The 15,167-nt window shown below is 42.8% G+C and overlaps 1 protein-coding gene across 1 annotated transcript in view; it reads right to left on the bottom strand.

Annotated features, from left to right (window-relative positions):
- Window positions 1-15,167, bottom strand: part of LOC138295758 (N(4)-(Beta-N-acetylglucosaminyl)-L-asparaginase-like) — a 307,883-nt gene that overhangs the window by 61,180 nt on the left and 231,536 nt on the right. Inside the window, exon 6 of the mRNA XM_069234263.1 lies at window positions 798-886. Coding sequence (XP_069090364.1) covers window positions 798-886 — 89 coding nt within the window. The remainder of the gene's footprint in view (window positions 1-797; window positions 887-15,167) is intronic.

A 15,167-nucleotide genomic window follows, 5' to 3' on the forward strand; every position in this document is an offset into this window, starting at 1 on the left:
TCTGTGAATTTCCAAACTAAACTCTCACTCCCATTCAGGCTTGTATAAAGATATCTATGAGGTCCCGCTTCAGTTTCTAGGTCGAAGTTACTGACTTCCTTATATACTGAAGAAAAATCTTTAGTACATCCCCATTTCACCAGCTCCCATAATTCTCTGAGATTCTTAATATGTAATGCTGCTTTGAGCAAGTACAACACTTTAATTTGGAGTTGCTTCTTTTTGTTTGATTGACAAATTCAGTGTTTCAGGATTGCACTTAACAGTTACCATTTCAGTACTGTGTAAAAATATTAGCTCTTTTATCATTTGGGAGATGCCTCGATTTTTTTTCTTCTATTCCACGTTAGGTCAGATTAATAAAGACCTATTTGCCGAGAAGGGATTTGGCAGGAGTGAAGATTACCAAGTGGGGACTTGACTTTATACAGGGTGCAAAGCATCCGCCTATGGTGTTGCTTAGCAAAAGAACCAGGATGTTTTGTTTCTAGGCACAGCACAGGCTAAATTAGGAGTTTGCCCCAGGTACCAAGAAAAAATCAGACGTCGGAGAGGAGTTATGCAACGGATTAAACCAACCAAATGCATCCTCCCTGAAGATAACTAACAGGAGATTGGGATGCCCTTCAGTAATAGCCCATTGTACCGTAACAGGTTTCTTTCAACGTTGTATGCCTTGAGCTGTCAGATTATTGAATACATGCATGCTATAATGTGAAACCTTAGAAAACCATGCTTGATTAAAGTTAATATGAAGTGACCATCTAGTCACATACCTTAATTGGCTATCAGCTTACCTCATTATCTGCATACAACCCACATCCAGGTAAAGGTGAGTCCCCAACCCTGCCTGGGTATTTAAAGGGGGCTCCTGACGTCGATACACCTGTAGAGATGTGACCAGTGTTATATTTTAAATGAACATAAACCAGAGTGCTCATTTATTATTACCAATATATTTAAATAAGTCCAATTGATTTATTTTAGTTAAAAAAAAACTTTATACGTTGCTAGAGGAGAAGGAAGCACACTTAAATGCTTGTTATGCCCTTATTTAGCATGTTCCCAACCCTTCCTTGGGCCTTTTGTTAAATAAAATATAGGTATGTTCCATATCCTTCGGAAAGGTCTGCCTGTCTGTCTGTTGTTTCAAGCAGGGTGCAGGATCCCCTTTGTCTAGAAGTCAAGAGACTTCCACTACAGGGGTTTTTATAAAGCACGCAGCCTCTTCCGCGATGGTTCCAAAGTGAAAATGCGAGACAAACAGCACACCCTTTGCCCAGGTGGAAGCTTTGTGCAGAGCTTCGATCAAGTATCAGTGGAACTTTCAAATGATAGTCCTCCCTTTCATGACTACTCTTTTTCTTACAGGGAATGTGCTGTTAGTGGCTTGCTTTTACAGGCATGCTAGTGTTACCTCCTGCAACCTTTGCACTACAGCCGACTACAGAGTGAACCACTAGTTTTACATCCCCAACTTTAGCCAGTATGTGGGAACACAACACTACGGACAGTGGATCAGTGCAGCTACCAGACCTTTGGTGTCACTCCAAGGTCGGACTGGTCTATAGGGCAATCGGGCAGTGCCCGCTGGGTTGGTCTGATAGGTCAGTGTGTGGGCTGCTTGTTTGGCGGCTTTTTTATGGTCTGCTGGGCCAGTTTGTTTCTGTTGATTTGCCACATATAAAACAAATATTGCCTGCCTGCAGTAAGCTCAGATCCATTTAGTCTTCCATACCTTGCAAAACCCTTATACAGCATCCTTACCAGTTACAAACTGACCTATTTGCAAAGGACAGGCCACTTTTTAGCTTTCAAAATCACTAATGGGGGCAACTTTTATTTTTATACCGGGGCCTATTTTGTGTCCCATTCCGACCCTGTGACATTGGATCTAGGGGATTTTCTGTTCCACAGTGCCATAAAATCATTACAGCCATAATTGGCCTTCGTTGTCTCCCAAGCAGACCCTTCCCCTGGTGTCCTGGAGTCCAGCGAAGCATAGGAAGGGTGCGTGGGCCGCAACGCAAGCAATTAAAATGGTCTCCCACTAGTGCCTTTTGGTTGTAAAATATCATCCTTTTGTCCTGATTATCTGCTAGCCCAAAGGAAAAAAATACATAATAGGAAAGACGTTAGAGGTCTTCCAAGTTTAATCTCCTTTTATAGCAACTAGAAAAGTGTATATGGACAATATCGCCACAGCAAAATCCACATCTCTACAGAAGAGGATTCAGAACGCCATTATCAAGTCAAAATAACTCTTGCTTAATGGTAAAAAATTAAGCCCAAGCCCCTCACTCTTTAAAGAACTATCCAATCCACGAATGACAAAACCCATATATTGATAAAATCTACTCCATCAATCGATAAACTCAACAACTGGACATGCAAAAGTATCGTTATTGCCACCAATCTCTCAAGATAGCTGTGCATCTTTTGACCCATTTGTGAACAAGAAATATATCAACAAAACTAATCAAAATGTGTCTCTGAGTAGCTCAACTCTACAATTGAAAATAACAAACTTTTAGTACTTTACCAATCTGGATCATAAATACAGCATGTTGAACAAGGGTAATACTTTCCTCGTCATCTTCATCAACTTCTCAGCAGCCCTCAAAATAGATGATTGTAAGAACCATGTCCTGGAAATGTGCACAGGCTGTGCCCCAAATTGATTCACCTCATTTTTAGCTGATCGTCAAATGGTGACTGGAAAAGGAAACTCTGTCTCAGAGTCTACTTATATTACTTGCACTGTCCCACAGGGTTACTTCTTTATTTCCTTGATGGCATCAATAAACTGTAAGCTTGCCTTCAAAACTGTATAGCATCAAACTCAGTGCCAATCCAAAAAGACTTAATTTATCCTATTATTCAGACAAACCAAATCTAACTTTACTAAATAATGGCTCTCTGAACTCTACATTAACGGTATTACCTCAAGAGTAAAAAAACATTAGGCTGTAGATAAATCAGTAACTCTTCATAGGGTGACCATATCAATTGATCCAAAAAATGCTAGACACGCATTCCAGTCTGTTAAAAAAAAAAAAAAAACATTTCTAAAATCAAAGACTTCTGCTCAGAGGCCCAGTCCTTAGTGAACTATGGAATTAAGTTTGAACATACAGCACTGATAGGATTTTCTAAAACTTTATTGTCTCCAATAAAAGCTGTGTTACAATTAGTAGCAAGCTATTCAGAAACATAACATTTACAACTTAACCCAGTGCTGAAGATCTTCTTTGTCTTCTGAGGAAAGCCAAAATTTATTTTAAATTGACCTGCATCATTTTCAAGACGCTTCCTAACCAGCATTCCTCACGCTGCACCACTTCCCTGCGTATGTTACTATTTAAAGTGCACAAACTCCAATCGTGTTTAGAGAAGAGTTGTATAAAACTTTAAAGACATATAAAAAAGAGAAAAGAATAGCAATATTAGCATAGGCACGTTACACGGACTGGAGAAATAAAAAACAAATGGGTATTGCATGGAGGTGAGGCAAAATTGATTCTGAAAGCAAAGGTTTAATAATTACTTATCTTGTGCAGGACAATTTAAGGAGAGTGCATGTCCAACTGTGTTAAAGACTGCTTATAAACATAATCAGAGGCTAATATATGTTTGACCATAATTTTGAAAGTAACAAAGTACAGTTGAATGTGTTGTGCATGTGGTAGGTTTATATTGTGAAAAGGAAGCAATAACCTAATCAATACTTTTTGGAAGGAGGCCATCACAAATATTTAAAATGTCCCCTAACAACATGGTAGTGAGGCTCAATGATCGACTTCTTTCTCCGCCCATTACTCCCAAAGGGATTCCTAGTTTAAAAAAACCATACACTGTCAGAAAGATATTTCAAAGTTTTGTTTAGGGAAATCAGTAAATCCACAACTAGTCCGATTCTTGGGCCTACATTAATCACAAATTGTAAAAACTGTGACAGGGAACTATCATCCATTAATAATGTTATTGTTCTAATGTTCCCATGTTGGAAGCAACTACTATGTCCGTCCTCAAAATGGAACGCCAAGCACAACAAGTTACTGTTAGTACACATTGGTTTTCAGAACAGCTCTTCAGTATTGGATAGAGTGACTTGCACAGCACAGAAGATATTGTCTAGGCCATTTTATTCTGTTTCACAGGTGTGGAAAACATACTACACACTTTGCACCGATCCTCCAGCAAAGCATTATGGCAGATGTAGTTCAATCAGCAATTCTACTTGTATTTCAATTGTTTTAGTAATCAACTGCTTTATCAGCCAGTACTTGAAATCCCCCGACACACGCCTAATGGTTCTTTGAAGATAGTACCACTAATGCAACTAATACAGTTTTGGATGAGTTATGAAATTGTGGCACATAGTTAAACAGGGGATTAATTATAGAAGACTCTCTAAAACAGGCAACGCTGTGCGTGACTATCAGCTTTCTAGTTTGACATTCAAGGAAAACAATTCTGAAAATGTTTTGCTGTTCTTGGAGAAACCGACACCCTGTTAATGGCAGGTCACACCTTTCTACCTTACCCAGGAGTCTGGACCAAGGATGATAAGGGCGACCTTCCCCAGCAAACTCAGCGCTGTCCTCCAGGATAACTAAAGGGCAGAGAGGGGATGCTAGGCAATGGCCCCCCAAAAAAGCTCAGAAGAAATCGAACCAAAAAGTTAAGATTATACTTAAACGAGGAAAAAGCATAATGCATGAAACGCTGCTCAACACAAGCAAACAATACAAGAAAAACAAGCAATTCAAACCAAGGCAAAGCAAAACACCAAACAAGATCACTGTAACGTTAAAAGAAAAAACAAGGGACTGGAGTGCCAGGGCACGAAAAGAATGGAATCCCAGGAGCATTGCGTAGAGCCGAAGAACAAATAATCCTTTTATATAGTAACTAGTGCTGACAACCCCACGCCTGACCTGGAAACACATTACATGCATTATATACTAGCATGTGCCATAGAAAAAAAAAGTACTTTCTGTAAGAAAAATAGTCCTTGTCATACAAACCTCCTACCACTAGATGTTCTCATAGCTCAAAAAGAGAAATGTAAACCTCCTTCTGTTCCAATAACGGCATTTGTCAAAAATCAAATGGTGGATGTAGGAAACTAGATTCCTCAAGAAACAATCACAACCCTTGCCAGGATGAACGATCAAAATCACTAAATTAAACTCAGCTCAAACCTCTGGTCGATAGAGCACAAACAGGCTTAATTTAGGGCAATGTGTATTCATGCAGTACCAAAACAGTAAGAGTCAAAATGTAAAACAATAATGCTCCCAAGCGGAATAAGAAAAATAAAGTAAAATGTATTAAACAAAATTACACCAAAGCAACAAAACATCAATAGGGGGAACCAAAGATATGACTTTTTAAAGCTTTAAGTAGAATAATGGCAACATGCACAAAGCTCCAATGATAGTCAATGCTGGCTGTAGACCAGACCTAGGTGCAATTTGACATGGACTGCGATGGAGCACACATTGGATACAGGTTCATCCTGCTCAAAGATTTTCCCTTTTAACTTGGTCTGTTAAGTCCCAATCAACCACAGGAGTACACTTCTAGAGCTCCACGGGATCTCAGGAGTGGTACCTGGAGACTCATCGTGTGTAATGCAGAGGCCAGAAGCAAGGTTCAGTCCAGGTCCAGTTGCCACTGGTCAGCTGGGAACTTTCAGGAAGCCTCTTGTAGTTTGTTGTATCCCTGTAGCTTGAATGGGAGGTCAGCCTTATAACCCTTGAAGTCCACTTCTTTGTCCTGGGTACAGTCCTTCAGGACTTCTCTCAGGTCACAGACAGCAGGTCTAATTCTCTTCTGATCTTCTGCAGGTCCAGGAAGTGTTCAAGCAGGTGCCTGGAAGTGCCCCATTTGTACCTGGCACTAGTGCTATTAGGGAGGAATGACTCATGGGCACACCCCAACCAATGGAGTAGAAGTTCCCAGGGCCAACCCTACGCATTATCAAGATGGGAAAAGCCTTTGTGCATACTAAACATGTACTTTGAGGGCTCAGGGGGAGGTATGCGAAATGTACTATGGTAATCCAAGTGTCATTTAACACTAAACATCCATTTTGAGGCATCACTGTACCCACACTAAACCAAGAGACAGATGTCTGGTAGGACAAAAGCAGAGTCCTTCAACAGCCAGACAGTGGATCCTCAAGAATTGTCTTGGCCTCTTGTTCTTTCCCTTTTCAGGTGTGCCCTAAGGGTTATATATAGCAGATCTGTCAAACAGGTCTTGACGTTGTAGTATTGAAAAGAATGTCCCCAGCTGCCACTGTGCATATTCTACAGAGTTCAGAGGAGTCATCTCAGACCATTCAGGTCAGCCTATTGTTTGCTCTTGGGAGGCATTTCACCTCTATTCACACTTATTCAAGATTAATTGCTGGCTAATAGAAGATGGACAGCCAATGCTAATTATCCTCCAGCAATGTCTGGCAGGGAAGAGGTATCTTTCTAAAACTTAATTTTCTTTAATGTTTATTAAATATCTGACTTCACCATTAACCCCTTCGCAGCCAGGCCTTTTCCCCCTCAGGTGCCAAGCCTTTTTTGGCTATTTGGGGCAGTTTGCGCTTAGGCCCTCATAATTTATTGTCCACATTAGCTACCCACGCCAAATTTGCGTCTTTTTTTTCCGACATCCTAGGGATTTTAGAGGTACCCAGACTTTGTGGGTTCCCCTGAAGGAGACCAAGAAATTAGCCAAAATACAGCAAAAATTTCGTTTTTTGTTTTTTTGAAATGGGAGAAAGGGCTGCAGAAGAAAGCTTGTGTTTTTTTCCCTGAAAATTGCATCAACAAAGGGTTTGAGGTGCCTACATCACCATCTTCCCAGCTTTCAGGAACAGGCAGACTTGAATCAAAAAACCCAATTTTTCAACACAATTTTGGCATTTTACTGGGACAAACCCCATTTTTCCTATTTCTTGTGCTTTCAGCCTCCTTCCACTTAGTGACAGAAATGGGTGTGAAACCAATGCTGGATCCCAGAAAGCTAAACATTTCTGAAAAGTAGACAAAATTCTGAATTCAGCAAGGGGTAATTTGTGTAGATCCTACTAGAGTTTCCTACAGAAAATAACAGCTGAAATAAAAATATATTGAAATTGAGGTGAAAACTCCAGCCATTTTTCTCCACGTTTTACTCTGTAATTGTTTCCTGCGATGACAGATTTTTGAAAGCAATATACCATTACGTCTGTTGGACTCTTCTGGTTGTTGGGATATATAGGGCTTGTAGGTTCTTCTAGAACCCTAGGTACCCAGAGCCAATAAATGAGCTGCACCTTGCAATGGGTTTTCATTCTATACCGGGTGTACAGCAATTCATCTGCTGAAATATAAAAAGTGAAAAATAGGTATCAAGAAAACCTTTGTATTTCCAAAATGGGCACAAGATAAGGTGATGAGAAGCAGTGGTTATTTGCACATCTCTGAATTCCGGGGTGCCCATACTAGCATGTGAATTACAGGGCATTTCTCAAATAGATGTCTTTTTTACACACTGTCTTACATTTAAAAGGAAAAAATGTAGAGAAAGACAAGGGGCAATAACACTTGTTATGCTATTCTGTGTTCCCCCTAGTCTCCCAATAAAAATGGTACCTCACTTGCGTGATTAGGCCTAATGCTTGCGACAGAAAAAGCAACATGGACACATCACATTTTTACATTGAAATCTGACACGTTTTTGCAAAGTGCCTAGCTGTAGATTTTGGCCTCTAGCTCAGCCGGCAGCTAGGGAAACCTACCAAACCTGCGCATTTTTGAAAACTAGACACCTAGGGAAATCCAAGATTGGGTGACTTGTGGGGCTCTGACCAGGTTCTGGTACCCAGAATCCTTTGCAAACCTCATAATTTGGCAAAAAAACACTTTTTCCTCTCATTTCGGTGACAGAAAGTTCTGGAATCTGAGAGGAGCCACAAATTTCCTTCCATCCAGCACTCCCCCAAGTCTCCCAATAAACATGGTACCTCACTTGTGTGGGTAGGCCTAGCGCCCGTGACAGGAAATGCCCCAAAACACAACCTGGACACATCACATTTTCTCAAAGAAAACAGAGCAGTTTTTTGCAAACGTGCCTAGCTGTGGATTTTGGCCTTTAGCTCAGCTGGCACCTAGGGAAACCTAGCAAACCTGCGCATTTTTGAAAACTAGACACCTATGAAAATCCAAGATGAGGTGACTTGTGGGGCTCTGACCAGGTTCTGTTACCCGGAACCCTTTGCAAACCTCAAAATCTGGCCAAAAAAACACTTTTTCCTCTCATTTCGGTGACAGAAAGTTCTGGAATCTAAGAGGAGCTACAAATTTCCTTCCACCCAGCGTTCCCCTAAGTCTCCCCACATATATATAAAAAAAAACATTTTTTTATTTTCATCCCTGGTGTCTAGGTTTTTTTTCCCTTATGTATTTATATGTATTTATATATATATATATTATATATAATAATATATTATTATATTATATTATATTATTATATCAGGCAGATCCGCCCCTGGGGGGGCAGAAATGGCCTAAAAATATGTTGGCCCCCCCCAGGGAGCGTAAGGATAATAAATAAAAAAAACTCCCTGGTGCCTAGTGGTTTCTACCCCTCTTGGGGGCAGATCGGCCTAATTATATTAGGCCAATCTGCCCCCAGGTGAGGCAGAAATGGTCTAAAAACAATTAAGCCCCACAGGGGGCGACCCTTGCCAAAGGGGTCGCTCTCCACACATAAATGAAAAAAAAAGAAAAAAAGAAAAAATGATCCCTGGTGTCTAGGGGTTTTCTGCCCCCTGGGGCAGATCGGCCTAATTATATTAGGCCGATCTGCCCCAGGGGGGCAGAAATGGCCTAAAAATTGTTTGGGCCCTGGGAAGCGGCCCTTTCCCACGGGGCCGCTCCCCTAATGTCCATTTCAAAGAAAAAATAAATCCCTGGTGTCTAGTGGGCATTTCTGCTGCCCGATCGCATCACGATCGGGCAGCAGAAATGCTTGAAGAGACATGAAAGGAAAGACCTTTCCTTTCCTTTCATGCCTCTGCTGGACCCCTCCTCCCGAGCGGGAGAGACATGCTCAACATTTCTCTTCCACAATCGCGCTGGAAGCATGGGAGGTGAACTCTGATGAGGTCAGCCCCTCTCGCGTGCTGACGTCATCAGACGTCACTTGGGGGGTCAGGGGTGGAAGGGGAAGCGATTTCCCTTCCAGCCCTGACCTGGGTGGGGCGGCCATCAGGGGGAGTGCTAGCGCTTCCCCCGAGGGCCAGTAATCGGACGTAATGGTTACGTCTGTGGCACCCGAGAGGCGCAACCACGGACGTAACCATTATGTCCGTGGCCCTCAAGGGGTTAAAACATTTTTTTCATAACTACTAAAAGTCTTTGTTTAATTATTCTTAAAACAGACTAAGTTAAAAGGGAAAATCTTTTACCTGCTGTGACTTGTCCTCGCAGGTAGAGGGAGAATTCACTATATGGCCATCTGCCTTTTAGCTCTGAGGTACTTATACTGTAGAAACAACTCTTTGATGTTCCACCAGAAGGAGCATCACAAAACATTTTAGGATGCTGGTGCTGGACAGCCATGGCGGAAAAAAGCAGGGTACTGATGAACAGGGAACCTATGCAGATTCCACAGTTTTTCGGCGAATGATGTAGGACAAGGCCAAATCATTTACGAGAGGCAGAGACAGGGGAAATCAGAATCAATACCCAAAGAGAGGTGGGACCTAACTCTATCCTCGCCAATCAGCATCCAAAAAGGAGAATCAAGGTTTTGCCTTAGAACAGGGACAGGCTGAATCCTTACAGATAAGGGAAAGGGGAAAAACAGAGGTATAAGGGGAAAGAAAGGTGGGAGCACAGGCTGAATAGCTGGATCTCTCCAGACCTCATTATTTACCCACACAACAACCTGGACTCATCAGTACCCTAGTGTGGAAGAAGCCCAGGACTAAACAAGTATAAAACTCAGAAACACTTAAATATAGAAAAGACTGTGGCTTAATTGTGGGACTACAATAGAAAACTCTCCAGAGAAAAGAGGTAAAGGCTCTTTGTGGCACAAGACTAGCCCGGAATTGTGAGACTGACAATCCCAGAGAAAAAGAGACTAATAGGCTGAGACTTAACTTGTGGTCATATAAGGATTTATCTAATCGGAAAATAATACATCCCCAGTTTCGTTGATGGGCTCTGAACTCTTCTTAAAAGACTGTTGCAGGGTTATTTACTCCAACATGCTCTACTCAACCAACTGATCTGCCAGATAGCCCATAGACTACACCCTCAGACTTCACCAGGGCTTCTCAGGTTGGGACCTTGTACCCAACACAAACATGCATGAATACTGCTTGGAATTTGTTAAGAGCGACTTGGAGAGAATAGAGTGAACAGACCTAAAGTGAACCGAGTAAGCCAAATAAACAAGACACCAGCTACCATAGCTTCCTGAGATGGCTGTTGCTTACTCAGGAATGCAGCCATCCAAGTTTATCAGATGCCTAGATGGCACAAGCTTCGCACAACTAAGACTGCAAACACGCTGAGCTGTCCTCAGCCTACAACAGCGACACAGATTAAGCAAGTGGCACAGATGCCAAGATTCCAGGATAAGGACTGAGCAGGTACTCAACTGAATACTAAGTACAACAGGTACATAGCGCACGGCAAGAGACCCTCCAGATCAGACTGGCAGGAGGTGGCAAACTGGAAAGGAATGTCAGGAGTTCACAGGCTCGCTTCTTCCATGCAGACCATCGCTAATGGAGGACACACTGAGCAAGCTCAAGGCACACAAGACAATTTACCCCTGGCCACTGAGAGCAGACCAAGAGGGAGGGCTGGAGGATGCAGGTCAGCATAGTAAGTTGCAGGATGGGTCAAGACTGCATAAAACACTGAATCCACAAACTAGCCTTAGATCTAACAGCAACAGATAAAACAATTTGAAGATAGGCATCACAGTCAAAGCAATGGTACACTCCAACGGAGACTCATAAATGTTGACAGGGAAGGAGACTGCAACAGAAATGGCTCTTCAAGGGCCAAGAAAATGTCCTGAGCAGAGCGAGGTGTTTGATGAAGCAGATGGCAACTACTATTGCTCCACCCTTTAGCCTAACAACAATCGACTATAGCTTGTATGTAACAGCCACTTGTGGAGCAAAGACAGAATTGAGGCGAACAGACTTTCGGCATCTAACAAAGAATGCTAAACTCATACAGATCACTCATATAGATTATTTTTTGTCCCACACTCAACACAACCCATCTCTCTGCAAATCAATCATCCATTTACCATTATCAACCCAAAGACATAACTTGTATATGGAGCTTCATAGAACAAGCAACCTCAGGATGTGAACGATCGAGGAGCATATGCATAAGGACATGAGAAACAATTGTCCAAAAGGAACAATAGATAAGACCCTGGCAAGAGGACGATCATTGCCTGACCGAGGACCCTGGCAATGATGCTCCCTGGAAAGCATAACTCAACACTCAATAACCTACATCAGCTAGCTAGCAAGGAATTCCCTGAAAAGGGCCAAACGCAGACCATGAAACAACAGTGAAGTCTCTAGAACCTCAACAGGACACACAGCCTGACAAGGCCACTGATGACACCAAACTATCCACTGCCTGTAAATCAGTAACACAGACTCACCCAGTTGTGACACTCAGCACTGACACCGCAGTAAGCTAGCAGACGAAATCCATTGCAGAAAAACTACACTAGTTCAGCCAGATCGGCCAGATACATATCACAATTTGATAGAAAGGAGTAATATTGTTTTTTTAAATTCTTTTTTATTAAGTTTAACAGCCATGTAAGAAAACAAAACAAAGAAGTATCACAACATGACAATAGAAAGGAGTAATATTGTAATCGCCTCAGAGTTGCCATGTCCCGATTCCTCACCAATGCCTCAAAAAAGGATGCACATGGCATCAAAATGGTCCTATAATATGGCGGACACCATCACCAAAAGATTTAGCCAGCCGTACAAGTGACAAGAGCATGATCTTGGGAACAGTGGAAACTGCAACAAACATGTGACACGGGCTGAGCCTTTCAGGTGATTAATAAAAATAAAAAAACTTCCCCATATTGAAAAGGGAGTAAATGATCTACGAGTAAATATAAAAGGCATCACAATTTTTTTTCAATAATTAAGAGGTGGGTTTGCTAATTTCCCCATTTGACAATATGGCTCATAAAAACATAAACGTCACACAGGATATGAGCAAAACAAAATGAAAAACATAGTATTAATAGAGTACATTATAGGGTTTGGACCAGACACAGCTGCATGTACTGAGCCCGAAAAGCCCTTGAACGTAATCACAAAATACAAGAACCCCCACCAAAGAACTTGAAGACTAACTTTCTCATGCAACAGAGGCTACTGAAACATACACCAGGGACCAGAAAGACTGAGGTCAGACAGAAAACTGAAATATCGACAGAGCCAAAATCACCAAACATAATTCATTTACAGACGAAATTAACCACCACTGCAAGCTGGCATGGAAGGACAATCACAACATGAGATATAGGGCCTCATTCCAACCCTGGCGGTCTATGACCGCCAGGGTGGAGGTCACCGGAAGCACCGCCAACAGGCTGGCGGTGCTTCCTTTGGCATTCCGACCGCTGCTGTAAAGCCGCGGTCGCCCAGCCGGGTCCGGCGGTTTACCGCCGGATTACCCCCGGCTGGGAGAATCCTCCATGGCGGCGCTGCAAGCAGCGCCGCCATGGGGATTCCGACCCCCTTCCCGCTAGCCTGTTTCTGGCGGTTTTCACCGCCAGGAACAGGATGGCGGCAACGGGTGTCGTGGGGCCCCCTAACAGGGCCCCAGCATGATTTTCACTGTCTGCATAGCAGACAGTGAAAATCGCGACAGGTGCAACTGCACCCGTCGCACCCCTGCAACACCGCCGGCTCCATTCGGAGCCGGCTTCAATGTTGCAGGGCCTTTCCCGCTGGCCCGGCGGGCGCTCCCTTGGCGGGCGCCCGCCGGCCCAGCGGGAAAGTCTGAATGGCCTCCGCGGTCTTTTGACCGCGGAGCGGCCAAGTGGCGGTTCCCGCCAGGCGGGCGGCGCCCGCCGGGGTTAGAATGACCCCCATAGTCAATTAGTAAACTGGGAAGACCATTTTTTGTCCAGATAGTGCCAAAAACAAGGTCCCGCCCTTAAACATAAATGAGTCATGGAAACGTATCCTTCTTTACATTCCAAAAACATAACTCTGAAAAGCTGACAGTCTTGATGAAAAAGCGACTTTCTAAACAAAAAAAACTGTTAAAGGCACAGTCTTATTCAACAATGTTAAGATGACAAAGAGGGTTACCGCTCTGAAATGGGCCAAACAGGCACAAGTTCCAGCTCTCTCAGTAGCTAGATGAAGAGGAGAGAACCACCGTCAGCAAGCAGTCCACCCTCAGCGACTAGGTTAGTAATCCCAACAGCCCTCAATGGAAAGGGAAATCCTAATCCAGAAAGCAGAAAACCCAGTGCTCGATGGAAAGGGGAACCCAATGCAGCCACACAAGAATTCACCCAAACACCTGCCTATGCACAGCAGAGTAGAAAGGGAGTCCTGGGATCCTCAAAACCCAATACCCACATAGCTTTAGCGTAGGGTACATCTAAAAACATGTCAAGAGAGTCCATTAGTCCATTAGTAGTAGTGATTGGTCACACTACGTCAACAAGTAAGTCATAAGACCACAAATTGCCATGCACGAGTTGCTTTAGAGATAGCTAACAAGGCAACAGGCCTGCACACAAGGAAAAAAAAGGCCATTTCACTTCACGTTCAATAAAAAGAACAGGCATATCTCAACAAAAGCAGCAAACTTGAGCTAATTTTCATGACCTAGGTGCATTGAAGAGCGAAACTGGGCCTCATGTAGCCATCAGTGGCGGACCCCGAACCTGAATTGAACCCTCAACAATGGATAGCCTGATCTCTGTAACAGCACAAGAGAATGTTGCAGCAAGCATACCCAATGAATCCTACAACCAGATTGTGTTCTACCTCTGAGTACACAGGTTTATCCAACGTGTGCTTAAAAAAACAGCATCTGACTTGAATCGACAGGGGTAACCACCTGGCTAAAAGGAATAACATCCAACATGTGGTAATATATCTCATGGGACATCTCAAGCACATCCCAGGCACACTGGGAGATCCTGGTCATGATCTCGTTTCTCGGGAAGTCATTTCCCTACAGGAAACTTGGTCCTTAACAGCATAGGAACCCCAAGGTTTTGCTACCTTTGCAACCCCAGCTGTTTCAAATAGCAGAATAAACTCAGGCAGGCTTCAGATTAGATGCAGGACAAACCTAAGCAGGGAATTTGCACCAGTGAAACTTAACCAACAATTTGTGTAAGCAGCACTAATAAAAAAATGCTCCAGTTTGGTCATGGTTTTCAATAATTACAAACCACCAGAATCACTGCTGCAGTTTGGAGAAACAAATCAATGATCTTTATGAGGACTTAAAGTAAGTTACAGGTAACAGTATAAACTGTTGCCCTTTCATCTGTAGGGATCTAAATGTGAAGCCTGGAGACTGTGGCAGCAAACGTGAAGATTACCAGAAAAACACCAGGCACACAAATTGTTTCACATTTTGAGGAAAGATAAAAACGGAGCAGTGCTAGAAAAGTTTTTTCTTGGAAATAATTAGTATCGACCTTGAACATAGTTCAGATAAAGGCATCGCTAGCCCCATCTTTTAACTCCACCAGAGAATGAAAGCTAGTTTAGAAGGCAACAGTCAGCTCTCTGCATTTAGGCAGCCATGGCCAATGATGAAAGGGCCTTCTGGGTCCTAGATGCAAATGTCACAGGTAGGACATTTTGGGTCACCATCAAAGCAAATATTTCCACAGTAGAAAGGTCATCCCACTTTTGGGAATCTGTTACAAGAACAATGCACAAATAGCAAAGACACTGTTCATCAAAAGACCGCTGAAGTAAATACAGATTGCCCAACTAACTGGTTGACATCAGAAAAACAACTGACGCAATGAAGATCTAAATTGAAAAATATCCAGGCCAATCTTGCTTCAACTGGAGTGTTTCAAATGATTCAGTAAGTGGTAGTCACCTCTCCTAGCTG

The sequence above is a fragment of the Pleurodeles waltl genome, chromosome 5 (genome assembly GCF_031143425.1).
Source record: "Pleurodeles waltl isolate 20211129_DDA chromosome 5, aPleWal1.hap1.20221129, whole genome shotgun sequence".
Classification (NCBI taxonomy): Eukaryota; Metazoa; Chordata; class Amphibia; order Caudata; family Salamandridae; genus Pleurodeles; species Pleurodeles waltl.